Here is a 26,138-nt window from a genome sequence, read left to right as displayed (position 1 = left end):
CAGCACTGCAAAAATCTTTTTCATAAGCAGCATTTTTGGCTTGTTTTCCAGAGAAAAGTAAATATATTTAAAACAAGATTTAAAAAAAAAAAAATGAATGAATAAAAATAAACTATTAATGTCCTCTCTCTCTTTTTTTTTTTTTTGGAAAATACATTTTGAATAATATTTTTATTTTATTTCTTAGTGTGTTTTTATAAATTATTTTTCCTCCTAGAAGGAAAAAAACAATTTGCCAGAATAGTAAGAAACACAATTTAATTCAAGATATATTCTCTGAAAATGTTCCCTATATTTTCTTCTCAAGTAAATTGTTGTTGCTTTCGGATATGTTACTGCAAATCAAGAAAAATACAAATTAAGAAAAAGATCATTTTGGAGTGTAGTTTCTTAGTTTTGTGGACGCCTTGTCTTCTTGTTATTATGGTGGTATCTAAAGCTATTGGACAATATCTGATCATGATTATACTTCATCCCACCTCTCCACCCTCTCCCGCACCCGCCCTGTCCAATTTGACCACTTCACCTATAGTAACCGTGCAGCTCTACCTGCACCGGCCGTCAAAAAGGACCGGACCTGCTGAGCCCCCCAAATCCGCATCAGCCGTGCCCTCGCAGTCCACCAACACGCCATCAGAGGCCAAGGTTTTGTCTGACAGAGCGGCCCGGCTCGGAAGCCGAAAGGTCCCTCCGTTTACCCTTCCTCTGAGGAAGTGTACTTCTCAGTTAGTCCACTCGCCCCTAGATATGCCCTCTTACAGGAGTCCAATCAAATCTCCCAGCCAGTATTTTCAAATCTGTTACTAATCAAAACAGCTGTAATCTTAAACGTAGTCAGGTGGAGTCTTTTGTTCTGTTCTGTTCTGTTCTTTTTGTTTTGATTGTGTCTCTTTGAGTTAGTTTTGTTTCATGTTGTGTATATGTTAATCTGTGTTCACACTTTTGTCTTTTTGTTTGTTTTGTTCATGTGTGCATTTTATAAACTGTACATTTCCTTTTCCACTGTGTTTGCATGCATGCCTATCTGTGATTTTATTTTGTGTCTATTACTAATTGATCAAACCATCAAATTGCTGCATTCACATGCTTCTGCATTTAACTTGGCTTTGTTTGTCTTTACTTTTAAATTGAGTGTATTTCAAATACTGTACGTAATAAAATGCATTAAAGCATTTCCTTTAAATCTCACTGATCTGTTGAATTATTTTCAGAACATAATATATATTCTTTTAAACATTGTTGCAATTCCTTCTAATCTTCCTTTTGGGATAAAAGCATTTCATTTTGTCTTCGATTAACATTTAATCACATTTTAAAATATACTAACATTCAAAAAGTTGGGGTCAGTAAGATTATTTAATGTTATAAGTCTCTTAAGCTTACATTTATTTAATCAAAAATACAGTGAAAATAGTATTATTGTGAAATATTAATGCAATATAAAATAACTATTGTGATATATTGTAAAAAGTAATTTATTCATGTGATGGCAAAGCTGAATTTTCAGCATCATTACTAATTTGCTGCTCAAAAAACATTTCTACTTATTGTCAATGCTGTTAACAGTTGTGCAATGAATATTTTTGTGCAAACCATGATACATTTTTTGCGTTCTTTGATAAATTGAAAGTTCGACAGAACAGCATTTATTCTAAATAGATTTTTTTCACTTTTGATGTTCATTGCTGAATAAAAGTATTAATTTATTTCACAAAAAATAAACAGGTAAATATAATAAATTGTACTGACCCCAAATTTATGTCTGATTTAACATTGTTTTACTCAAAATTTGATGACCCAACAGATGTCACAGCGATCCTTCACTGACCCATGCATTTTCTTGCTCTAAACATCTGCGTTGCTTTTTCTAGATGAAGGGTATGTCAAAATGTATTTGAAGGGACGACCCATCACCATGTACATGCCCAAAGACCTGGTGGACACATACTGCCTGGAAGCAAAGGCTGACTTACCTCCTAAAAAACTGAAGCTAGACTGGGTGTATCCTTTGCGAAATAGAAATGGAGCTGCATTTCGATTGATTCTTGTATTGAACACTCATTGCTGTAAGATTGAATTAACTGTTGATTTATTATTACACAGAAAATGAGCTGGTAAAAATGTCATGAGCTAAGTGATGCATATGGTTTCTAGGTCCAAGTTATGTGTTACAAGATTATTGTGCATAATAATAAGCTTCTGAAACATGGACCTCAAAAGGTATTATTCACTGTGATGGACTAATTCCATATTTACAATCCAAGTTGAATTTTGAGGCATGAAGGATGTCTAATCATGTACCCTGGTGTTCTCTCTGGCTCTGCTGAGCACTGCAGAGTGGGATATTTTTTGCATCTCTTACCCATAGTGCATTCGGTACATTGCCTAAAAACAACTTTGTAGACAAGACTGAGAAATCTATAGCCCAACAAAATAAAATATTGAGTGGTCAGCTGGCACTTTTCCAGAAATAAAAATGTTAAAATTTTCCTGGTTTGTTCCTAATTTAGCTCATCGACAGTAGTTTTTGCTCTTGACTATGACCCAGCTATGGTTACCGGGGCCGTGACTGTCGATCCAACCTGTATTTGCTCCCGACAGGGGAAACGGTTTACTTCATTGCATCTGTGGTTGTGCTGTATAATGTGGATGAGCAACTACAAAGACACTACACTGGACATACTGATGATATCAAGTGGTAAGACTTATATTTTGGTTCATGTGACGTCATCGTCTATTTGTTCACCGTAACATACACTGATCTCAAACTCTGTAAGATCATCGAACCAGTACATTCAGTATCTTTTTGTCACCTCAAAACCGCCTTATCTAAAGAAGATACAGCAGCTTAAATTATTATTCCGATATTCTGCAGCATCATTTTTCAAAACTATGCTGAATACACGATTTCTGAGCAGTGTTGTTTAATTTTCTGCTTTGATGTGCAATTCTACAGAACATTTATCATTAGTCGTGTCACTGAAGTTTATTATTCATTCCACTGTCATCCCTCAATCTGTATTTTGCCTTTGTGTTACACGACATTAGTTTTGTGGGGGTATAAAAGACCTCAAGGACATTTTAAAAGTTTAGACCTCCTTCAGGGAACGAGGGTTACATACGTAACCGAGACGTTAATGCATTATCCTTTATGCATAAAATGTCAATAAATTAGTGACGTTATGCTTAACATTGAAGTTTCAGATTCCTATTTATTTATTTTCCTGTTTGAATATACTATTGACGTTTTAACTTTTGCTTAATAACACTATTTAATCTTCATGAAAATGTTATGTCTTTTAAATTAACACTTTTATTCAGTAAGGGTGCATTAAATTGATCAAATGCTACAGTAAAGAAATGTATAATATTACAAAAGATTGCTATTTCAAATAAATGCTGTTCTTCATCAAAGAATCCTGAAAAAAATGATCACAAATGCACAACTGTTTTCAACATTGATAATAATAAGACATGCATTTTGAGCAGCAAATCAGCATATCAGAATGATTTCTGAAGGATCATGTGACACTGAAGACTGGAGCAATGATGCTGAAAATTCAGCTTTACATCACAGAAATAAATTAGGTTTTACAATATATTGAAATAGAAAACAGTTCTTTTAAATTGAAATAATAATGAACAATATTACTGTTTTTATTGTATTTGTGATTAAATAAATGCAGCCTAGGAGAGCATAAGAAATGTCTTTCAAACACATCAAAGAAATCTTACTTGCTTTTGAAACTTTTGAATAGTGAATATCAATGGCCCCAAACTTAAAAAGGTCAAGTCAGCAAAACACACTTAAAAAAAAGTCAAGCCATCAGAACATTAGACAAAGTATAATGACATTAATATATTTTCCTCTTGACCTCCAGTCTCCAGTTGAGACATAAACCTAAAGGTACAACACAACTGATCATGTATGACTGAGTGAAATCTCATATTTTGTTCATCTGTATAGGAATTTACAGAATGTCAAGGCTGTTCATTGTAAGTCAAAGGCCTTGAGCAAGAAAAGCATAAAGAGAAAACATTAACCAAGATATTCATGATCAGTTTCCTGTGTTTATGATCAGTCCTGTGACTCATAATGCTCAAAGTCACAAGATAAGTCAAAGATAAGATGTGTTGTGACTGCACTGACTCGCAGAGACAAAAATGTGCAATGTCTTCTCACTGCTGTGTCATCGGCTCTTCAACAGTCCCAGCTGCCTACATCTTTCACCTCTTTTGTCTTCCCCTACAGCCTCGCTGTCCATCCTGATAAAATCACCATAGCAACAGGACAAGTGGCTGGCACATCCTCAGATGGAAAAGTAAGATCACTTATTTTAAACCGGTATCAATCATAAACATGAATAGCTTATTGCTACTATAATTGGCTATAGTTACCTATAGTTGTACTATAGTTATACTATAGTTGGCTTGATCCAACCAAAATAAATCTGCCAATTATTGCATGTGCCACAAGGGTCTGTCACAACAAATGTGGAGGATCAAGATCCCACATCCACATGCTTTAATTAGAAGTCGAATTGGTTTAACATGCTCGGTACATCTGTCTGTTTCTGGCAGCTTTTGGCTCCTCATGTGCGAGTGTGGGACTCTGTGAGTTTGAACACGTTGCACATCCTTGGAACCGGTTTCTTTGATCGAGCTCTGGTTTGCCTTTCCTTCTCAAAGTCGGTAAGAACAAGTCACTCTGTATTATGTTAGCAAACAAACGCTCTCATGTGAAACCACAAAATACAGCTTATTGTTCTTTGAATCATCAAACAAACCTGTCTTTATTATGAATACTAGGTGGTATTTTCTGTAGCCTTCAGTTTAAAGGGATAGTTCACCCAAAAATGAAAATGTAGTCATCATTTACTCACCCTCTAGTTGTTCCAAACAGAAGATATATTAAAGAATGTTGGCAACCAAACAGCATTGACCTGTATACTATGGGAAAAAATACTGTGGAAGTCAACTGATTGGTTACCAACAATCTTCAAAATATCTTTTTTTGTGTTCAGCAGAAAAAAGAAACTCTTACAGGTTAGGAACAGCTTGAGGGTGAGTAAATGATGACTGAATTTTCCTTTTTGGGTGATCTGTCCCTTTAAATACATCTGTCAAAAGAGGTTGTGAGTGATCAAATTTGACATTTCAAACATTCAGAACGGAGGAAGCTGGTTGTGTGTTGTGGACGACTCCAATGACCACATTCTCTCTGTGTGGGACTGGCAGAGGGAGGAAAGACTTGCTGAAGTCAAGGTGAGTGCTGTTCAGGATATATTGAACAGATATATTAGCTATGTCAACAAGAGGCGTGCAGAAATGAACTGATTCCCTTTTTTGTGCTTCTTCATGACTTTTCTTTCTCTGCCCTCACAGTGCTCCAATGAGTCAGTCTTTGTTGCTGATTTCCACCCGACAGATGCTAATATAATGGTTAGCTGTGGAAAGTCACACCTTTACTTCTGGTCATTAGAAAAGGGAACTCTTGTGAAAAAACAGGGTCTTTTTGAGGTAATCTGTCATAATCCTTTGTGGTCAAATTCAGTGAATCTTTTCACTTTTTTATTGAATTAAATTGCATGTCAGATATGGTGAAATGTGCATGTACATCATGTACACTAGCAGTTGAAGGTTTAGACACATCTACTTATTCTGTATTATTACTGTTTTATACTTCTAAGAATAATAGTAGGGTCATCAAAACTATGAAATAACAAACGGAAGTATGTGAGTTATATTGTGTATTAATCAAAAATACAATTAAAACTATTTAGCTTCTGGTGCATAATGGGTTTAACTAAAAAATAACTAGAATGTTACTTTTGTAAAGAAATGTATGCATTGCCATTTGTAGTTGGTAAGATGTTTTTGAAAAAAGATTGTTTTTGAAAGAAGTCTCTTATGCTCACCAAGGCCGCATTTATTTGATTTAAAAAATACAGTAAAAGCTGAAAAATTGTGAAATAGTATTGCAATTTAAAATAGCTGTTTTTTTATTTTAAAATACTTTAAAATATTTCATTATTTTTTATTATATTAATAATTTAAAATATTCATTATAAAATGTAATTTATTCATGTAATGGCAAAGCTGAATTTTTTTAGCAGCCATTAATCCAGTCTTCAGTGTCATATTATTTCTTATTATTAATGTTGGACAAGTTGTACTGCTTAATATTTTTGTGAAAGCCATGATGCATTTTATCAGGATTATCTGATGCATATAAAGTTCAAAAGAACAGCATTTATTTAAAGTAGAAATTTTTCGTGACATTATAAATGTCTGCACTGTCAACTTTTGGTCAATTTAATGCATCCTTGCTAAAGTATTAATTTCTTTAAAAAAAAGAAAAAAAGCTTAAGCCTTTTAGATCCAAAGGCTCTCAAGTACCTGAGAAACTTAAATTCAGTTAGATGTGCCCAAACATTTCACTGGTAGTGTAGTTGTGGACTATGAAAAACATGTAATCTCTTTTGTGTGATACATCTATTGCATTTCTGCTTTAAAAATAAAGTCATATTTATGTTTCTTGCAGAAACAAGAGAAGCCCAAGTTTGTATTGTGTGTGACTTTTTCAGAAAATGGCGAAGCCATCACTGGAGACTCGAGTGGAAATATACTTGTGTGGGGCAAAGGTAAAAGAATAAAAGGTTTATTATTATGGAGTTATTTATTGATTTATTTGGACATTTTGAGAAAACCTACCTCCATTGAATTGTGTAAAATATCTTCTTTATAAAATACAATTATGAATGCTGTACAGCATAACAGCTGTGTGTTATCTAAGGGTGACCCTGCTGCCAACAAAAGATTCTTTATTAGTAATAATAAAAGAGAGATTGTGCTCCATTTTTACACAAATCAATAAGATTCTTCATGTAGCCTGTGATCACCTTTGATTGTCTGATATACTGATGATGATGGTTTCCATTTTTGTAACAGTCGGTTTATATAATGCATGTTTTCTGGTCATGGTTCACAGGATCTAATCGTATTAGCTTAGCCATTCAGGGAGCACATGAGGCAAGCGTCTTTGCACTTTGCATGTTGAGAAATGGGACGCTGGTCTCCGGCGGGAAGGATCGTAAACTCATCTCCTGGGACGAAAATTATCATAAGATTCAAACGGTGGAGGTAAGGCATCTACATAGGTATCATTTTGCAGTATGCAGTATGCATTTGTATGCTTGAATAGTAGTACCGATCAAGCAGGCAACCATAATTTACCAGCTGTTTTGTATGTTACTCTCAGGTGCCTGAGTTATATGGCCCTATTCGGACTGTGGCTGAAGGACGGGGAGAAACGGTTCTCATTGGCACTACCAAAAACTATGTCCTGCAAGGCAATCTGGATGGGGAGTTCATACCCATCACCCAGGTAAGTTAACCAGTGTAGGTACAATACTTCATGAGTAACCAGTGTTTTCTGTGGCCCGCCAGGTGTGTTGAGAAGATACTGTATATAATATATTGTACATAACATATGGAATTATTAACTTATTAAATTATAGCATAATTATTAAGTAATTTCTAATCTGTTTTCTGTTTGATATTGGATATTGATTATGCTCATTTCTCATTATTTTAACATTTAGATGAGACCTTTCTTATCATCTAACACTCAGAGTTAATCTTTCCAATTGATTTATTATAGAATAATAATAATTATAATTTAAAATAAAACAATACTAATTAAAAATGTTTTAGTATATAATATTTAGTATATAATGAATATTTTATATAAAATATTTAATAATATATTAAATATATAAATAATTATTGAATTAGTCTATTTAATACATTTTTAAAATATGTAAATAAATACATGTTAAATCTTTAGGATATCATTTTATTAGGATAACATTTTAATTTAAATGTTATGTTTTCTATGTTACATTTTTAAATTAAATGTAGTTTTTAAAATGATATATTAAATGTTTTAATTAAATTATTTACAAAGTAATTATTAGAGAAGAACTGATCTGTATTGGTCAATACTGGGTATATATTTGATATTTACTATGGTCCTTTCTCCCTGTTTTTACATTTACACTCATGTAAAATTAATCTTTAAAAACAAAAATTATTGAAATATTTTCTATAATTTTTTAAATGATAAATAATTTAATAACACTTAAATATTTAGCAAATCTCAAAATGAACATCCATTTTCATACTGTACATTATAAGGTTGTGATGCCTAAATTCACTTGTAGCATTTAAAACATCCATTTTTTTGTGGGTATTAAATAAAATAACACAATTATTATTACCTTATCAGTATCGGCCAGAATATTAATATTAGTAGTGTAAGTTAATGTGTCTCTGGCCCTCTAAATGTTGAAAATGTTTGTTATAGAACAAAGTTTATTCCCTTCTATGTTGAAACAAAATGAATCCTTTTTTGGGTAAAAGGGTGATTCAGTTTGTGGTTCTAAAACAGAATGCATTTGATGTTTTAAACTTTCTTTGAAACTTCAATTCAAACCAAATTGATGCCACCCACACTGCTATTTAAGTCTGTTGACTGTTTGATCGTCAGAGCCACACAGATGAGTTATGGGGCCTGACTGTACATCCGCTGAAGCATCAGTTCCTCACCTGTGGCCATGACAAGCACGTCTGCCTGTGGGACTCTGCCTCTCATCAGCCCATCTGGACCAAAACATTGGAGGTGAGCAGCCCGCCTCGGTAGGATTCACTTACATTACCGTAGTCTCATCTCACAGCTCACACATCAGTTTCTTGTTATTGAAACCCTTGTCACTACTGCAACTGTAATGAAATGAGCTCTGCTGTTCCTTGGGCTGAGATGTAACCGTATTTGTGCTGACAGGATGTTTGATTGAGCATGTATGTGTTTCCCTCACGGACAGGACGCCGCGCAGTCAGCCGGCTTCCACCCTTCTGGAGCGACAGTTGCTATAGGAACGCAGACGGGCAGGTGAGGCGATTCCTTTTCATCAACGGGGTCCCTGACACATCATTACAATTCAGAAAAGGGGTCTAATAGAGTGTTACATGGAAGACCCCAACACTTATTATTATGCTAATGCAACACAGGAACACAATACCCTCCCAGTGGCATTGTTCAGCAGTCTTTGATTTTTTTTCTTCACTAAGAATCCTGATAATGGCTTTGGATGAAGAGTCTAACGTTCGTTCTGTTTCAGGTTTCTTTAGACTTGTACGTTTAATATTGTCCTTTCACTCATTCTCAATCTGTGCAGGTGGCTTGTGCTCGATACCGAATCGAAGGATCTTGTCACGGTGCACACGGACGGGAACGAACAGCTGTCGGTTATGCGCTTTTCTCCAGGTTAGAGTTAATTCTCCCAGCAACCTTTTCACTGCTTGCTGGGAAAACATTAGGATGTTAGCCAAAAACTAGCACTCATTAAAGTCTCTGCAATTGATTAAATTGAAAACCCTCGATTATTCTTTCCAGATGGTCATTTCCTTGTGATCGGGTCACATGACAACTACATCTACATTTATGCTGTGGCAGAAAATGGAAAGAAATACAGTAGAGTTGGAAAGTGCTCAGTAAGTAATGTGTGTTTATGAAAAAAAGATATGACTTATTTGTATAACAAATGTGTAATAGATTATCATAGACCACACATGAGATAATAGACTAGCTGATTCTACCCGTGTTTTTTTTTTTTTGTATTTATATACCAATACGGTATTTATTAATATCTTGAAATGGCTTTTATTTTTATGTTTTCAGTTTTACATTTTTTATTTATATTTCAGCTTTTTATTTATTAATGTAAATGATTTTCAATAGTTTTAAACACTGCCACATTATATTTTCTGTTCATATAGACACAAACACACATCTGTCTCCTCAAATGAATGTTGTTTTTTATGTTTGTATCCCCTATCCATTATTGCTCACAGGGTCATTCTAGTTTCATCACCCATCTGGATTGGTCTGTGGATTCTCAGTACTTGGTATCCAACTCAGGGGACTATGAGATCCTTTACTGTGAGTATCTATATGTATCTTTACTGTGAAAGCAGAGTGAAATAGACAGTTGCTCTGACAGTTCATTTGTAATTCAATCAGTGCAAGTATGGCAAAATTTCTATCCTATGAAATATTATAGTGTAGAAAAATGTGTATTTGTTATAAAAATATAAAACGCTATATGAAAGTGTTATAAAAATGCCCTTTTAAGACTTTATTGAATATTTTTCCAGGTCTATAAATTGCACTTATAAAATCAGGCATCCTCATATATCCATGTTTTCCAAGACTGTGGGAACCCTGGTTCTTCAAAGAAAAAAAAACTTGTTGAGGAGTGAATTAAAACAAGTGATATCATTGGCTTTGGCTTATTTTAATGATATTTTTCTCTTTTTTAAACATTTCAGGTAATCTTGAGGCCCCCTAGTGTTTGAGAACCACTGAGTTAAATCGATCTGTTTATACAATAAATTCATTAACTGATTCACATTATTGTCTTTCAGGGATTCCTTCTGTGTGCAAGCAAGTAGTGAGTGTGGAGACCACCCGGGATATTGAATGGGCCTCTTTCACCTGTACTCTGGGCTTCCATGTTTTTGGTAAGGTTAATGTTTTATGTCATGGATCGCATTGTAAAATAATAATAATTCTTTAAAACCAGCTTTATTTGTAATGATAGTAAACAAATATAGCTAAATTGAACAAATCACAGTCTTCCCCATGTATCCATAGCTGCATAAGAGTGTTAGTTTTGTAGCGTTGTCTTTTATGAATGTAAGTGTACAGCCGTAAATCCATAAGGAAATGATATACAGTATATTCTGTTTGTGTTACTCTCCAGGACTGTGGCCAGATGGCTCAGATGGTACTGATATCAATGCTGTGTGCAGTTCAAATGCAAAGAGGCTGCTCGTCACCGGAGACGACTTTGGCAAAGTTCACCTCTTCTCATTCCCTTGCTCTCAGTCCCGAGTAAGAACCAGTACTAAATCTAAAACATCAGAGAGATAGTGTTCATTTTAGTACCAAATAATGCTAATATATGGTATTATTTCTCTCTATCCACCTCTGCAGGCTCCTAGTCACATCTACTGTGGACACAGCAGCCACGTCACCAATGTTAACTTCTTACATGATGACAGCCACCTTCAGAAAGTCCAAACAATTAAATGCTAATTTACAGTCAGCGCTCGAATGCTATTTGCTCCGGTGACATTTGAAAATATGAACCAGTTATGTATGGACATGAAGAGTGATTCTTAAACTTAAACGATTCATTTGAATCATTGATTCATTCGCTAACGTTCTTTAGGACACGCCTAGAAATGGATCCCCAGAATACTTTCTGAGCAGTCAGCTCATAGAATTTGGCACACAGCCAGTGAAAGCTCGAGCTGAGGTCTTTTATGAGTGAGCAGATTCTTCACCTGTTTTCTGTTCTGCTGACGCCGGCGGATAGAGACAGTGTTTGGGTGTGTATTAACGCTTATTCCGTGCCGAGATGCAGAGCATTGATGCCGGTGGCCATGACAAGTTTAACTAAACTGTCCGCGGGAATTAACGTGGCCACACACAGTATTTTATTTCAGTAACAAAGTGAATGGAGCAGAACACGCAAATGTCTCCACCAGTGCAGTGACTGGGTGTGCTCAGAGTCAACCTGGTAATGATCAAAACGATTATTGTATGCTTAGTTGTGGTTTGGCAACAAATACATTTTCTGTATCTCAAATGCAAATCACAGTTACAGTGAGCACGACATTTATCACTTCGCAACTGCACTTCTCAAAGTGAAGAAAATGTAAATGAAAAAAATATATATATTTCCCATCAGGTTCACGGTTATAATTTTAGTTATTAATAAAATGCATTGTGCTGATTGTTGATTGCCTTATGGAATTAATAAGAACGTATTTCTTTTTATAATTGGACATGGTGAGAATTCAGTAAAATAATTTTCACAGAGATTTCACACGATGTTTACATACGTAATTTAATCCCTTATTAAGACATTTTGAATTACTAACTTGAGTACGTGTAGGCTATTAAATATTTCGAGATCCATAAGTGTATAGAGAGTATATAAACATGCACATAAGAGTGTGCATTTATTCCAGCCTCACTGAAGTCTTCTGCATGTGTCCACTTTCGCTTTCCTTTATTCTCTCTCTGTCTGGACTAGAAGGAAGTCTTAAATTGTACTGGCCCCGGTTGCATTCTTGCCAACAGCAAACTGAGGAACTGGTTCAGTGGAATGATTTATTCAACCCTTGACTCTCTGAGCAGAAGTCTTTACTTCACAATGTAGGCTATTTTTAGCAGTAGTGCTCCAATATGGTAAGGTTAAAGCATTCACTCCCATGTTGGCTGGAAGCAGTGAGTTTATGAAATGAGCTGTTTATACAATAGGTATGAGATCAGTTGATTAGGCGAATCGTACAGCCACTGAGACACATTGATTGTGTTGGTTTACGTGTGTATGAGTTCATGTGTGTCAACAGCAGTGTTGAGGAAATAAGCAATCTGATTACGTAACTCGCGTTACTTGTAATGAGTTACCCCCAACACTGGTCAACAGTATATAGAAGATCCTGCTTTTTTGTGAACATCTGAATGTTACACATGCCAGTTGTCTCTTCAGGTTGAAACACTTCTGTCAGACTTGCTAGTTGCCAGTTATGCTCAATTTGTTCTCTGTAATCTGTGACGATATTTTGTCATTTTTTGACTTGCCGAGCTAAAGCAAATGTATTTTCTAATAGCGGTTCCTCTTGCGTAATTTATCTGAGACCCCAAAGATGTCTCAAATCCAGCTGTCATGATTCACTCGTTTTCCATGAACCAAGAGCCTCATCTGTCAGCACAAACTCATTTTTACTACAGCGTGGCACTACATTTTATTAAGCCACAGTATATATGTAATTCTTAAAAGTGTCATTATCAGCTTATAAAATATTTGGTATCTGCAAAAATAAATGCTGTTTTTAGAGTATGTAAAAACCTGGAGGTTTTTAGAGTACGAGCACAGCCTCTAGACGAGAAGTTAAAACAATCACTCGCTCCTTGTTGAGGTTTTGTTACCATGCAACCATTGTAGACAGATCAACGGAAAATAAATCTCATGTACAGAGCGTTTTTTATTTGATAAAAAAAACAAGATATTGTGGTCATGAATTAAGAACTTGATTCCTTAGTTTTCGCTGAATTGTGGCCACAGTTAAAGTAGATTGAAACCGGTAAAACTAAAAAAAGGGAACAAATGATAAGAATCAAACATGACCACAATTGAAACAAAACTTGGTAACTAATTAATAAAACATGGCCACACACACACACAGTCGTGGGAAGTGGGAACAAATTCTTAATTGGTGGCCATAATATCTTTTTATTTTTTGCATGTGATGTACGGGCTCTGTGCTTAAAGAGTCGGTTGTTGTTATGTATCGGTCAATATAAACTCAGAGTTATTAGTTAGAATAATTTTAATGAATCTTTAATAAATAAAATAATAAAATAATTTTAATAAATAAAAATAATTTAAATTTTACCATGGTATATGTACTAAACTCACTTTGGACCACATGAAATGTTTTAAATGTGGGTGTTCATATAACAATTTTAGGATTAGTTAAACACACACACACACAAAATCACTAAACTGAGTGATTTAACCTAAACAAGACAAATATCTTTTCTTCCAGTGAATACCAGCAGCCTTCTTGTTTGTTCAGGAAAGCTGAATGAATGAGCATATGCGTGCGTCTTAAGGATCATGTGGCTCTTTCTCGGCTGTATTTCTTTTGTAGAGAGAGACTCCTTTAAGGCACAGACCGCCTTCCAATCCTTTGAGTGGATAAGAATGGATGTGAGCAGGACAAGGTGACTGGTCCTTATCTGTCACATGCTTCACTTGCTCTCTCTCTCGCTCTCATTCTCTCGTTTTCTTCTCCTACACCTCCTTCACCCTCTTTTCTCTCTCACACACTCCCTGTTCTTGCATTATTGTATCTCGGAAATGAGTGTGCTCTGTGTTTTACCTAGCTGAGAGGATGAGGGATGAACTAGGCACAGTATTTTTTCTCTCTGATCCCCCCTCCTATTCCCTGTTTTCTTTTTGTTTCATCCGACTGTGAGGAATTTTCTTTCTCCTTGGTGTCTGCGGAGCTTCAACTTCCCGATATGTATTCTTTTGATGACTATAGGTAAGAATTTGTCCTGTGTGGTTTTTGTTATTACCCTGTTTTCTGAGTTCCTCGGAGGATTACCGGACGTTTCACTTTAAAAAAAAAAAGTTGGTTTGAACAACGCGAGTGGCTTTTAGTGTGTTAACTTTGTGATTTTTTCCCCCACCAGCTATTCCCTCAGTGGAATGAGCTTATTAATCTACAAAAACATGCTTGGGTTCAATAGCTACAGAGTAGGAGTCCCAAACCCACTCCATGTTTTACTGTTGAGTCATTTAGCATTTTGAAAAAAACATGGGTTTAAATAAGAAACCAGGACACTGGGTTGGAGTTTTCAGTCTGCATTTTTATAGCATTGTGAGTTTTTATCCTGCAACTGTTTCTTGCAGATTGTTTTAGGGCAAGATGATGTACAGTACAGCAGTTTTGTGTAGATGTTTTAAATGTGTATGCTCATCGAAATGTGAGCCAGAATATTTTGAGATTTCTTGGCTTAATGTACACTTAAAACCAGAAAAGAAATGAGTTAGGCAAGATAGTTTACAGTAAATGAGAATGTGATGTCCCACAACTGGGAAGAACTCCAGGCAGTCAACATCAGCTGGAGCCGTGTGCCATGTAGGGACAAAAGTGTGGTTAAGCCTTGCATTTGATCCGAAGCAAAGCCAAATTTGTGGTACAACTCTTTCACCAAAGCTCTTTATTTTGCTTCAGAGACAACAACTTGGAAAGTACTGACAGTGGCAAGTCACTCATGGTATTAGAGACTGTACAGATGGTAACCTATTAGTAACCGGTGAAGGCAAAGCAATCATTGAATATTTGTTGAGACTAGACTGACTACACAGCTCCTTCCTCTTTCTTTCACCCTCTGGCTGTTTTCCTTCTATATTTGTCTCTTAAAAAGAGTGTAACCCAGTACAGGCCTATTTTCGCTACTGATTGCTAGCGCGCTGGTAATTCAAAGTATTTTCCTTTAAGGATAAGGATTAGTTAAGAGTGTCCGGCACCTGGTATACAGTGACCAGAATGTGGGGGAAGGGTGCGGGCCATTGGTCCACTTTTCTCATCATCAAGGAAACCGCTTCCTAGCTCAATATCATGATCTGATGTCTACTTGTATTCTAGTGAACTGCATGTCTCTCTAGTGCGTAAGGTGTTTCGCTTGCTTTTAGAAGTTATCAGTTGTGATAAAAGCCTGGGACCATATTCACCAAAATCTTAAAGCTAAAAGTTGCTCTTAACATGGAAATGTAGCAGCAACTCTTAAAATTTACGAGCGTGTCACTCCTAATTTAAAAGCTCGTAAATCTTTTATTTTAAGAGTAATTCACCAAACATATTACGCTAAGCTCCAGTTCAGCGGTTTTCAATCATGAAATAAAAAAATCAATGGACTCCAATGTCTACAACTATAAAACATATATTTATTTTGATATTGAGTATCAAATAAGGTGCGTATATCTGTTTTTTATATTTTATAAATTTTTTCTTCTGGGTTAATACAATACTGCACTTTCCATATCTCATATTTCCGCATCTCATATGATCTCAGATGATTTGTGTCATCATTTAAAGTAGTTTCCAGTGCTGAACCGTCTCATTTTGACAGTTCTTTGAAAGCCACGCTTGTGGAACAAAATGCTGACCTAAGTATGGTTAGTGTGTGCTCTGGTTTCTCTTTAAATGTGTGTCAGTGACAGCCTGGCTGACCGTCCGTTTCGTGACCTACCACATACATTTCTAGTAAATTCACAAAACAGTTTTTAATAGTGATTTACCCAAATTATTTTTTTTACTCAAATTAGTTTTCATTTAGCTGACAAGCAAAAATAAAGTTTATTTAATCATTAATTCATTAATTAAATGTAATAATCACGACTCAAGTAAGTCTATAATGTCTATGAAAGTCTAAACATTTTAATTGCACACGAGGCAGTTTTTATGCCAACTTTTTAATGATATTTATATCTCTACTACAATTCATTATTGAAACATAAACATTTAAACGGTGGCTGTAATAACAACTTGTCTTCATGACAGATATATTTAAACATACATTAAAGGGATAGTTCACCCACAAATAAAAATTACATCATCATTTACTCAAACCTTATGTCGTTCCAAAATCCATATGATTTTACTTTCTCTTCTTGAACACAAAAGAAGATATTTTTAAAACAGTAGCCATTGACTTCCAAGAAGTCAAACTCAACAAGGTTTAGAACAACTTGATGGTGAGTAAATTATGACATTTTGGGTGAGCTACCCTTTTAATAAAGACAACAGATTGAGAAAAAAAATAATATGAATATGAAATATAGTGCATATATTTGGCATAATTCTGATTAATGGATATAGAATGGCTTTTACAAGAGGTAAAAGTAATGTTATGTGACATTGTTTACAAATTTTTTTGACATCTTTAATTGAAACACTCATTGAGAGATTACATGAGAAGATATATATTTCAGTTAGATGTACGGTTTCTTTCAAATGACCTGAGTGACAAGCATACCTGAGTTCAACAGAACTGAGGCAGCTAAAGCTATTTGCCACGTCACATTAAAGAGCATCAAAACAACATTTATTAGAATTTTGTTATAAATTTGAAGAATTTGAAAGCTCTGATTTTATTTCACATCAAAGTAACAATGCACAAAGCTTAATGTGATTACTAGATGGTAGGTGTGCTACAAATAATGTTTAGTGAGTTTGTTCAACTGAAAACAGCATAGACTAAAGGATCTCAGTTCATCAAAATGAAGATCGATTAAAAACGAGAAAACAATATTGTCAACCGAGCCATAGCATCCTAGACACTGACACAGTCAAAACGCGCCATTGGAGAAGCGCTAATTAAATGTGACCATTTCAGTCAATGATTTTCGACCCCCCAAAACATTTGGGTCAATGATTTCGGCTGAATATTGCCACACTATTTTTTAAATATATGCTGTCTTTGCTACAAATAGTAAATGAAATGTGTGTGCCGGCAATAGCATTAGAAAGCAATGTCTCATTTTCAATTCCTCTGCCACAGCTGGGTGGGGGGTTGGGCGTCATGAGGTAATCCCCCTCAGGGTTAGACAAAACAACACACATCCACAGTCAGGCCGTCCCCTTATAGAGGAAAACCTTATGCTGTGATACCCGGGTGTTAGTTAGTGGGACCCTACTGTTGACCACTCATATATATATATATATATATATATATATATATATATATATTATTCCGTATTTAGAACTTTTTGACTTTTAGAACAAACCTGCAACTAATTTTGGGTTGCCTGCCACCAGTTGGGAACAAGTGTGATCTCGTGATTGCGGAACTAGTGATGCTCTCTGATGAATTATTATGAAGTGTTGGTTTATGTGAAAACTCCGCAAAAATGTTCTGTGAGGGCCCATGTTTAATTTATGTCATTATTAAAGAAAGAGATGCTTTAGGGGAGATGTTCACTTTCGGTCCAGTGGCTCTCTTGAAAAGATGTGGTGAGTGTTTCTGTTCTACCTCCAGCAGTAAAACACAAGACATGCATCAGCTCTCAGCCTAGCCTTATCCAGCTTTATTGAGAACATTCTTTAGACATTATCTTCCTCTCAGTCAAAACCTCATATGACAAAAACCATATGTAAAATTAGCAAGATTTAACTGATTATATCTCCTTAAGAATAGTTGAATGTTAGCTCTTTTTTTGAACGCGTGCAGCTTAGAGAATGACAGATAATGCCACAGTCAATGTTCTGGATATATCTAGCATTATAAACCTAGTAGCCCTGCCTGAAACATTTAGCTGAGCACTTAAGCACATTAATTCAGAGGCAAAAAAAGACCATTAGGCCATCAGCAGAGCACTGTTTTCTGCCATTGTAGCTTTAGCGGAGCCTGTGTGTATGGATGTGGATTTTGGGGGAGGGTAAATTCGACATACAATATTGAAGTTAAATGATGTGCTTTAGGAGCTGGCACACATTTGTATTTGTAGTGTGTGAACACATGGCCAATGCTGCTCTTGTTTTGCAAATGTCACTGAATAAATCACATTCAAAGTGTTATTTGCATTTAAGAGTATTATCATTATGGCCCAGCAGCAATTATTTAATAGGATAATTATCATAATGTTTTTATGTATACATGTTTTTATAATGATGTTTAATATTGTGAAAAAAACACTAAACAATGCACAGAGAATCATTACATTAGGATAATATTTACATCAGCATAAATTGTGGCACTAGTTGCTGACTCTAATAAGAATGGTCTGGTATGCTATTCAGAAATCAGACGCTATTATGCTCACTTCATCTTGAATTTTTTATTCACTAAGCGTGGTACATTGCATTCGGGGATTGCTTTCATTGTAGTAGGATATGTGTGCTGCTTCTAATGGTTTTCTAGTTTGTGACTTTTGATCTTTTTACAGAGATATGCTAACTGTTCAAACATTTGTTGTTAGTAAGATTTTTTTTTTAAATACAAAGCTCTGACATGAAACTCTAGATGGCGCAGTCATCATAGGTCTAACTCAATCTGACATAATGACATCATTATCACATGGCTGATTGGTTCTCTCTTAGCCAATGAACTCGCTGCTCAACATTCAAATATATGACTAGTGCTTGCTGTAGCAGTTGCAGCGCACTTCAGAAACCCTCCACCTTCCCTAGCTCCACCTGTATAGATGTGCTATGGGGTGATTCATGTATGCTATATGGGGGTTATTCCATATATGTTATATGTGCAGCAGCAGTATTCCTTATATGCTCACAGCAGCATGTTGTGGATGTATTGGCAAGTCTCGGTACTTGCTCTGCCGTAGCAGCAGCGTAGCAGATCTATTCCACCAAGACCAAACACATTAACATTGTCATGTACATTACCATGCCAATCCCTCCGAGAGTTTTCATGACAGAAATATAAAGACTTTTATAATGTTATAAAAGATTTCTGTTTCTAATAAATGCTGTTGTTTTTAACTTTCTATTTGACAAAAAAATCCTGAAAAAAATATGATAACGGTTTCCACTAAAATATTAAGCAGCATTGATAATAATAAGAAATGTTACTTGAGCACTGATTCAGCATATTATAATGCTTTGCCATTACAGGAATAAATAAAATTTTAAAATATATGTATAAAAATTAGAATATATATTAAAATATAAGAATTCTAAAAAGTTATACATTTTAAAAGCATTTCACAATATTGCAGTTTTCAGTATTTATAATCAAATAGGCCTAAATGTAGCCTTGGTGAGCATGTAAGACTTCTTTCAAAAACATTTTTAAAAAATCTTACAGACTCCAAACTTTAGAATGGTAGTTTAGATCCTCATTGCTGCCACAATTGCATTGAATCAAAAGTCTTTATAGTCAAGCTAAATATTTTTAACTACTTGGCTAACTATCATGTTTGGTTGATAAAATAAACTAGTGAGCTTTTATTTTCATGTAGTGTAGTTTGGTCTCTTATTGTTATCATCAATGTATGCCAGGGAATAACGGACAATTGACAATTAGTTTGATTATGCAGGGGCCAATTTTGCTCCTTGCTAAATTCTTCTCAGTGCTCTGTGGTATTCACTTCCTCTATGTTGAGATTACTGTGTTGCAGGAGATGCTAAATCCTCAGTAATTTAGACTGTGGCCTAGAAGTCCCGATCTTACTGGAAGTCAGCCTGTAATCCAGCTTCTTAGGCCTCAGAAGCTCCCTGTGAGTGAGAAGTGTCTCTCATAGGCAGAGATTTAGCTTGGTTCCCATCCTTCCCAAAATGATTACTGGGTTACAAGCTAAAAAATGCCTCCCTATTTCATACAAACTCTCATTTGATTCAGCTCCATCCTCCCACACTCTAATAACAGGGGACTTCCATATTTTACTTGCTTTAGAAACATTTACAGGGCTCACTTTGTGTAGCATTTTTGCTATAAGCTAAAAATAACCTCAGCTATAATTTTAAGTGCTGCTGTTGAGTCTCAGTGTTTCATTCCCTCAAAAATGTCATCCAAGATTGACTTTTTATTCACTAACCAGGTGCTATGTGCTCTGAAGTAGCCCAGACATTGAAGTATTTAAATGAATTCATTGTCATTTGTGTCAAATTCACCTTATTTCTATGTAAATTAGGCTCATTACAGATTGCCTTGCATTGCGTTTGGTGTAATTAATGCTGTGCTGTTACCACCCGCAGAAAAAACAGGCGGTAAAAGTAATTAGATGTTTGTGTATATCTATTATTAATAATGGCAACAGTTTGTCACCAAATGATGATCAAATGATGGTGAAGAGTGTTACATCCAGGCATATATCCAGATGCATTAGACTCCATCGGCTTAGAGCCAATTCAGGCACATTCTGTTATTTTCCACTGAAATCTGGCCAAACGAGGCAGTGAAGATCTTGTGACCAGACATAAGCAGAGTTAGACCTTGTGTTTGGCCTCGAGCTAAGACAAATTGTTTTTTTTACATGAGATTAAAAGGAGCCTAGTCCTGTCAAGCTCTCTCTCTCTCCCTCTCTCTTTATCTCTCGGTTATTGAGACAGAGTTTGGGTGAGTGGAGACCAAGTTCACTGCTGGTGTGATGATGGCAGAAGCCAAATGGGAAATGCCCGGCTTTTCACTGCTTTTATTAATTATGGCGGCTTATCAACTGAGTCTATGGCCGATAACTGGTTTTCTCGCCCTTCTCTTACACCGTCTTGAATAAACTCAAAGTATCTTGGCTTGGAATTTGTAAAAGTTAACTACATATTTTATGTACATAAATCGACTGATGACTGGTCTTAAAGGGATAGTTCACCCAAAAAGGGAAATCAGTTCCTTTGTTTACTTTCAAATTGTTCCAGAACTGTATGATTTGTTTTTAATTTATATTATGGTCTAAAAAAAAAAAACCCAATTTGATGAAATATGTAATAACTAAAAATAAAATACATTTATTATTCAAATTATTATATCTATCTATCTATATGTATTTCTTTATATTTAATAAATTAAAATAATTAAAAACAAAAAAAAATATTTATAAAATATATGTATATAATAGAAATAATCTTTTTTTTTATGATTTAAATAATTATTAGCTTTTCATCAATTCATGAAGCCCTAAAATAAATTAATTATGAAAAAATATGTAAATTGTGCCATCGTCAGAGTACTTTAGAACGTTCTGTAGTTTCACATTTTGAACATCAAAGCTCTTCTCAGCTGCTTGTCTTTTTAGTTCTGGAACAGAATATAAAGCTTTCTAAGTTTTAAATGTCCCTTACTCTGATATTTATAGCTTGCTATTACAAGACATGTTGGTCTCTGACCCTTCAGAAGTGCAGGTTTTGTTGGACCTTTCTTTATATTTAATAAATTAAAATAATTAAAAACAAAAAAAAATTTATTTATAAAATATATGTATATAATATATTTGATTTAATAGAAAGAATCTAGAAAAAATAGTTGACCTCTTACTGTGCAGTTTTACTTAAGCTGAATCATTCATTTTTGCAGTTTGCTGTTAAAATATTTGATTGAAATATTTAGATTTTAATATATACACACACAGCCAACATGTGTATTAAACACACACACATGCATATATATATATATATATATATATATATATATATATACACACACACGTTTCTCATTTGGTACACTCATATTTTTCACATATAATTAAAGTGCTCAGACTTGCACAGGTGTGAAGAACAGACTAGAGCTCAATAAACAATTTCATAATAAAAGGCAAATAATACTCATTATGCAACAAAGTGCTGTGAAGTGGACAAATGGTGGAGTCTGGCCTGTTCCAGCACATTCAGCAGAACTGATCACACCAATCTGCCAGGCAACAATGGCTTTGACCACGCCATCGCTTAGCAACACTCATCTCTTCCAAACTGGGGTCTTTCCTATGGCAACTGTGAGCCATCAGAAAACATTCTTACATCATATTGTGCCTGTGACATCTGAGAACTATATGCATTCACCAGGAATTCCCATGCCAATCATGTAGTGTCCTTACAAGCTCGGGTCCATGTGTCTCTCTCCATCACACATACGCTGACAAATACACATGTTTACTCACTCTCATCCACATTAGAGAGCATTCAACTAATGGGGTCATAGCTGGGAGGCTCAAGAGATCCCTGTCCCATAGTGGTACTTTATGGAGTAAAAGCATTAGATGTGTGCAGCATTCAGACTCTCAGCGTGGCCTCCTTTCAGCCATTTGCCTGTCGGGCACTGCAGCAGATATACTCAGAGTGCAAAATGTGATGTTTTAGGCAAAACTGTTCAAACAGTGATCAAATATCTGTCCTTTTGGCTAGGTTTTGTTGTGTCTAATGAAGTATGACACTTTGTAAGAGTGAACCAAAGCAGCACTAGACATCTTAATGCATCACATTTCTCATCGAAAAATTGCTTTGCTCTAAATTTAGACTGCTTTAAAGTTAAAAAATAAACCTTTTTTATTTTGTACTTTTCACGTAGTTTATCAAAGAATCAAGGTTAGATGATATAGCCACATAATCTTTCTCCATTAACAGCCATTTACAGATAGCATAGATATATTATAGATTTTTCATGGCAGGCTCTTAAAAGCTTGAAATGAACATTTACTTTGCACATAATGGTAGCGCAATCTGGATTCCCAAACGTTCAAAACTCTTTGACCTAAAATATTTACTTAAAATACCCCCTGAGATTTTAAATACTGTACATATTTCAATAATATAACAAAACAATCACATTTTCATTAAAAAAAAAAAAAAATATTATTTTAATTTTTATGATTTAAATAATTATTAGCATTTCGTCAATTCATGAAGCCCTAAAATAAATTAATAATGAATACATATATAAATTGTGCCATCGTAAGAGTACTTTAGAATGTTCTGTAGTTTCACATTTTGAACATCAAAGCTCTTCTCAGCTGCTTGTCTTTTTAGTTCTGGGACAGACTATAAAGCTTTCTAAGTTTTAAATGTCCCTAACTCTGATATTTATAGCTTGCTATTACAAGACGTGTTGGTCTCAGACCCTTCAGCAGTGCAGGTTTTGTTGGAAAGTCTTGGCATACTGATTCTATTTGATAATGAATATTCTTGTTCCATTCGATACAGCACTGGCAAGTTTTTCCATGTTTTTTAATACATAAATAGTAGTAGAGAGAGAGGCTTTGCGTGATGTGTTATTAGAAGAAGTAAACTGAGATAGCCCAGTGTCTAAATATATTGGCTGTTTATGGAAGCAAAGAGCCGTCAGGATGTAATTTATGACGACTAAGCATCATCGGTGGAGGAGAGACTGTGTACTTTATTTCAGACTAGCTCTAGGGGGGAGAAATGAAACCGGGAGGACAGGGAAGAAGCTGCCGTGCCACCCTCTAGCCCCAGATGGATGTCAGAAATAGGCTCTGTCGTAAGGCAAGCATGAAAGACTGGAGAATGAAGAACTGAGAGTAGTGAATGACAGAAAATGTTGTTGTGAAAGCATTAAATGTGCAAATATGCTGTTTTAACCATTAAAAATCAGGGTGACTGATGCAGTATTATTGTATCAACATCAGGTTTTAGGTTTAAAATATATATGAATAAATTAAAATTAAAATAAAACTATATTTAGGTTTACATTTAACAAAAACCCACCAATTCACTATCTCAACAAATTAGAATACTTCAAAAGACCAATAAAAAAAAACGTTTTTAGTGAATTGTTGGCCTTATGGAAAGTGTTCATTTACTGTACATGTACTCAATACTTGGTAGGGGCTCCTTTTGCTTTAATTACTGCCTCAATTCTGTGTGGCATGGAGGTGATCAGTTTGTGGCACTGCTGAGGTGGTATGGAAGCCCAGGTTTCTTTGACAGTGGCCTTCAGCTCATCTGCATTTTTTGGTATCTTGTAGGGATATGCCGGTATCAATTTTTCATGTTGCGATTAATTGCTCATGCTTTTATCACGGTATGCGGTATTATCACGATATTGGAATTTAGTTTTAAAAAAGTGCTGTCATAATACAGTATAACAGGTTTAATAACTTTTTTCTTATAACAAAAATAACTGAACATTTAAATGCAATAAAGCAATACAGAAAAATTTATAAAGTTAAAAGTTTTACACAGATTAAAGTGCAAAAGAACTATAAAGACCAATAGGTATCACTTTACAATAAGACTTCATTAGTTAACCTTAGTTAATGCATTAACATTCACAATGAGCGATAGCGATGGTCTTAGTTCATTAAATAACATTGTGTAGCCTAGTGAACCAAACTGAGAGACCATTTTGAAGGCTCAGGAAACCTTTGCAGGTGTTTTGAGTTGATTAGCATGTCACCATATTCTAATTTGTTGAGAGTGAATTGGTGGGTTTTTGTTAAATGTGAGCCAAAATCATCACAATTAAAAGAACCAAAGACTTAAACTACTTCAGTCTGTGTGCATTTAATTTATTTAATACATGAGTTTCACAATTTGAGTTGAATTACTGAAATAAATGAACTTTTCTACGACATTCTAATTTATTGAGATGCACCTGTATATATATTTTCTAAAAGTACTTTTTGTCATTTATCCATGACTGAGTAAAACTGAGTGACTTGAGTTATCGGCACATCAACCATGTGCAGATAAAAGCATATTTAATTGAGATGAGTTTGAGTGCAAACGCATCCTTTAAAAAAAATTGTAACTCACTTCTTTCACTTCTCATAAATGCTTGTTGCTTTATAATGGGCTCTCTCTTCGGTAGTCCAGCCTCCTCTAAACCGCTTTTTTTTATATGGTCCATGTATCCCATTTCAGAGTTCAGAGTGTGAATTTTCTGTTTTGGCATAATGTCACAGAGCCGGTGAGTCTGATTTATCTTACTTTCGTCCTCAGGTCTATTGTTTCAAATGGCTGTGTCTTATGAGTTTGTTTTAGTGTTAGTAAGAGCTGGTCATGTGCTGCTGCTCTTCCAGTTATACAGGCGGGTGTGAAGAGCATGTGCGGCTGGATTTGGGTGTTTCTGTGGGAGTTGGGTGTGGTGGTTCAGTATGTTTTAGGGTATATAGGAGTGGAAATCTGCCCAGCTTAAGTTAGCACACCAACAGGAAACCCAGTCATCTTTGTGTGAACCATTCAGTGCTCTAGGGTTTTACTGCATTTCAGTCAACATCTGCAGACTCGTGAGATGTTTGGATTTTGTGAAAGGCTTGAATATAAGATGAGTTGTTCTGATCACAATTGCTTAGTCCAGTGTGCACAAAATGCGAAAAAGACACAAGTTTGAAGTCCATCAGTCTGATGGATCCTTCACTGAATTACCTCATTGAGTCAGTCTGTAATGATCTGACTCACTTACTGAACCACAATATTTAAACTGATACAAGAACTGATTTTGTGTACTTAAGATTTGTCAAACTTGAACCAGCAAAATCATTTACTGACAATTATTCATATAAGTGTTAGAATACACATTAGTATTAATAAAAACTTAAAAAATTACAAATATTTATCTAATGAACTAATGAACACAATTAAATCTTTAGTTTTTTTAAAGGGGTCATATGATGTTGTTAAAAAGAACATTATTTTGTGTATTTGGTGTAATGAAATGTGTTTATGTGGTTTAAGGTTAAAAAAACACATTATTTTCCACATACTGTACATTATTGTTTCTCCTCTATGCCCCGCCTTCCGAAACGCATCGATTTTTACAAAGCTCATCGGTCTGAAAAGCAAGGTGTGCTGTGATTGGCCAGCTATCCAGTGCGTTATGATTGGCCGAATACCTCAAGCGTGTGACGGAAATGTTACGCCTCTACCATACTGTGATGATGCCCTGTCCGGCCGGAGCGATGATTCAAAAACATGAAAACCCATTATAAACGAGGCATTCATTGCATCCAGTGGGGATTGCATAATTGCATAATTATGGATTATAATGACTTATACTGTCTTTTTACGCGTTGCGTTGCATC

At 35.1% G+C, this 26,138-nt stretch overlaps 2 protein-coding genes across 2 annotated transcripts in view; both read left to right on the top strand.

The window, feature by feature from the left end:
* Positions 1 to 11,399, top strand: part of LOC107563381 (EMAP like 1) — a 55,029-nt gene extending 43,630 nt beyond the window's left edge. The window contains exons 8-25 of the mRNA XM_016248240.1: positions 1,872 to 2,001; positions 2,549 to 2,698; positions 4,253 to 4,322; positions 4,582 to 4,692; positions 5,170 to 5,265; positions 5,386 to 5,520; positions 6,545 to 6,644; positions 6,992 to 7,143; positions 7,262 to 7,387; positions 8,552 to 8,683; positions 8,886 to 8,953; positions 9,240 to 9,328; positions 9,458 to 9,555; positions 9,916 to 10,003; positions 10,489 to 10,584; positions 10,827 to 10,957; positions 11,060 to 11,140; positions 11,298 to 11,399. Of these exons, the coding sequence (XP_016103726.1) occupies positions 1,872 to 2,001; positions 2,549 to 2,698; positions 4,253 to 4,322; positions 4,582 to 4,692; positions 5,170 to 5,265; positions 5,386 to 5,520; positions 6,545 to 6,644; positions 6,992 to 7,143; positions 7,262 to 7,387; positions 8,552 to 8,683; positions 8,886 to 8,953; positions 9,240 to 9,328; positions 9,458 to 9,555; positions 9,916 to 10,003; positions 10,489 to 10,584; positions 10,827 to 10,957; positions 11,060 to 11,140; positions 11,298 to 11,399 (1,955 nt within the window). The remainder of the gene's footprint in view (positions 1 to 1,871; positions 2,002 to 2,548; positions 2,699 to 4,252; positions 4,323 to 4,581; positions 4,693 to 5,169; positions 5,266 to 5,385; positions 5,521 to 6,544; positions 6,645 to 6,991; positions 7,144 to 7,261; positions 7,388 to 8,551; positions 8,684 to 8,885; positions 8,954 to 9,239; positions 9,329 to 9,457; positions 9,556 to 9,915; positions 10,004 to 10,488; positions 10,585 to 10,826; positions 10,958 to 11,059; positions 11,141 to 11,297) is intronic.
* A 2,544-nt stretch (positions 11,400 to 13,943) lies between these two features.
* The window catches only part of LOC107563375 (ena/VASP-like protein), a 32,921-nt gene continuing 20,726 nt past the window's right edge, over positions 13,944 to 26,138 (top strand). The window contains exon 1 of the mRNA XM_016248233.1: positions 13,944 to 14,187. Within this exon, the coding sequence (XP_016103719.1) occupies positions 14,165 to 14,187 (23 nt within the window). The 5' untranslated portion in view covers positions 13,944 to 14,164. The remainder of the gene's footprint in view (positions 14,188 to 26,138) is intronic.

This window comes from Sinocyclocheilus grahami, unplaced genomic scaffold (assembly GCF_001515645.1).
Source record: "Sinocyclocheilus grahami isolate Dianchi unplaced genomic scaffold, SAMN03320097.WGS_v1.1 scaffold871.1, whole genome shotgun sequence".
Lineage (NCBI taxonomy): Eukaryota > Metazoa > Chordata > Actinopteri > Cypriniformes > Cyprinidae > Sinocyclocheilus > Sinocyclocheilus grahami.
This window is presented reverse-complemented; position numbering and strand designations above follow the sequence as displayed.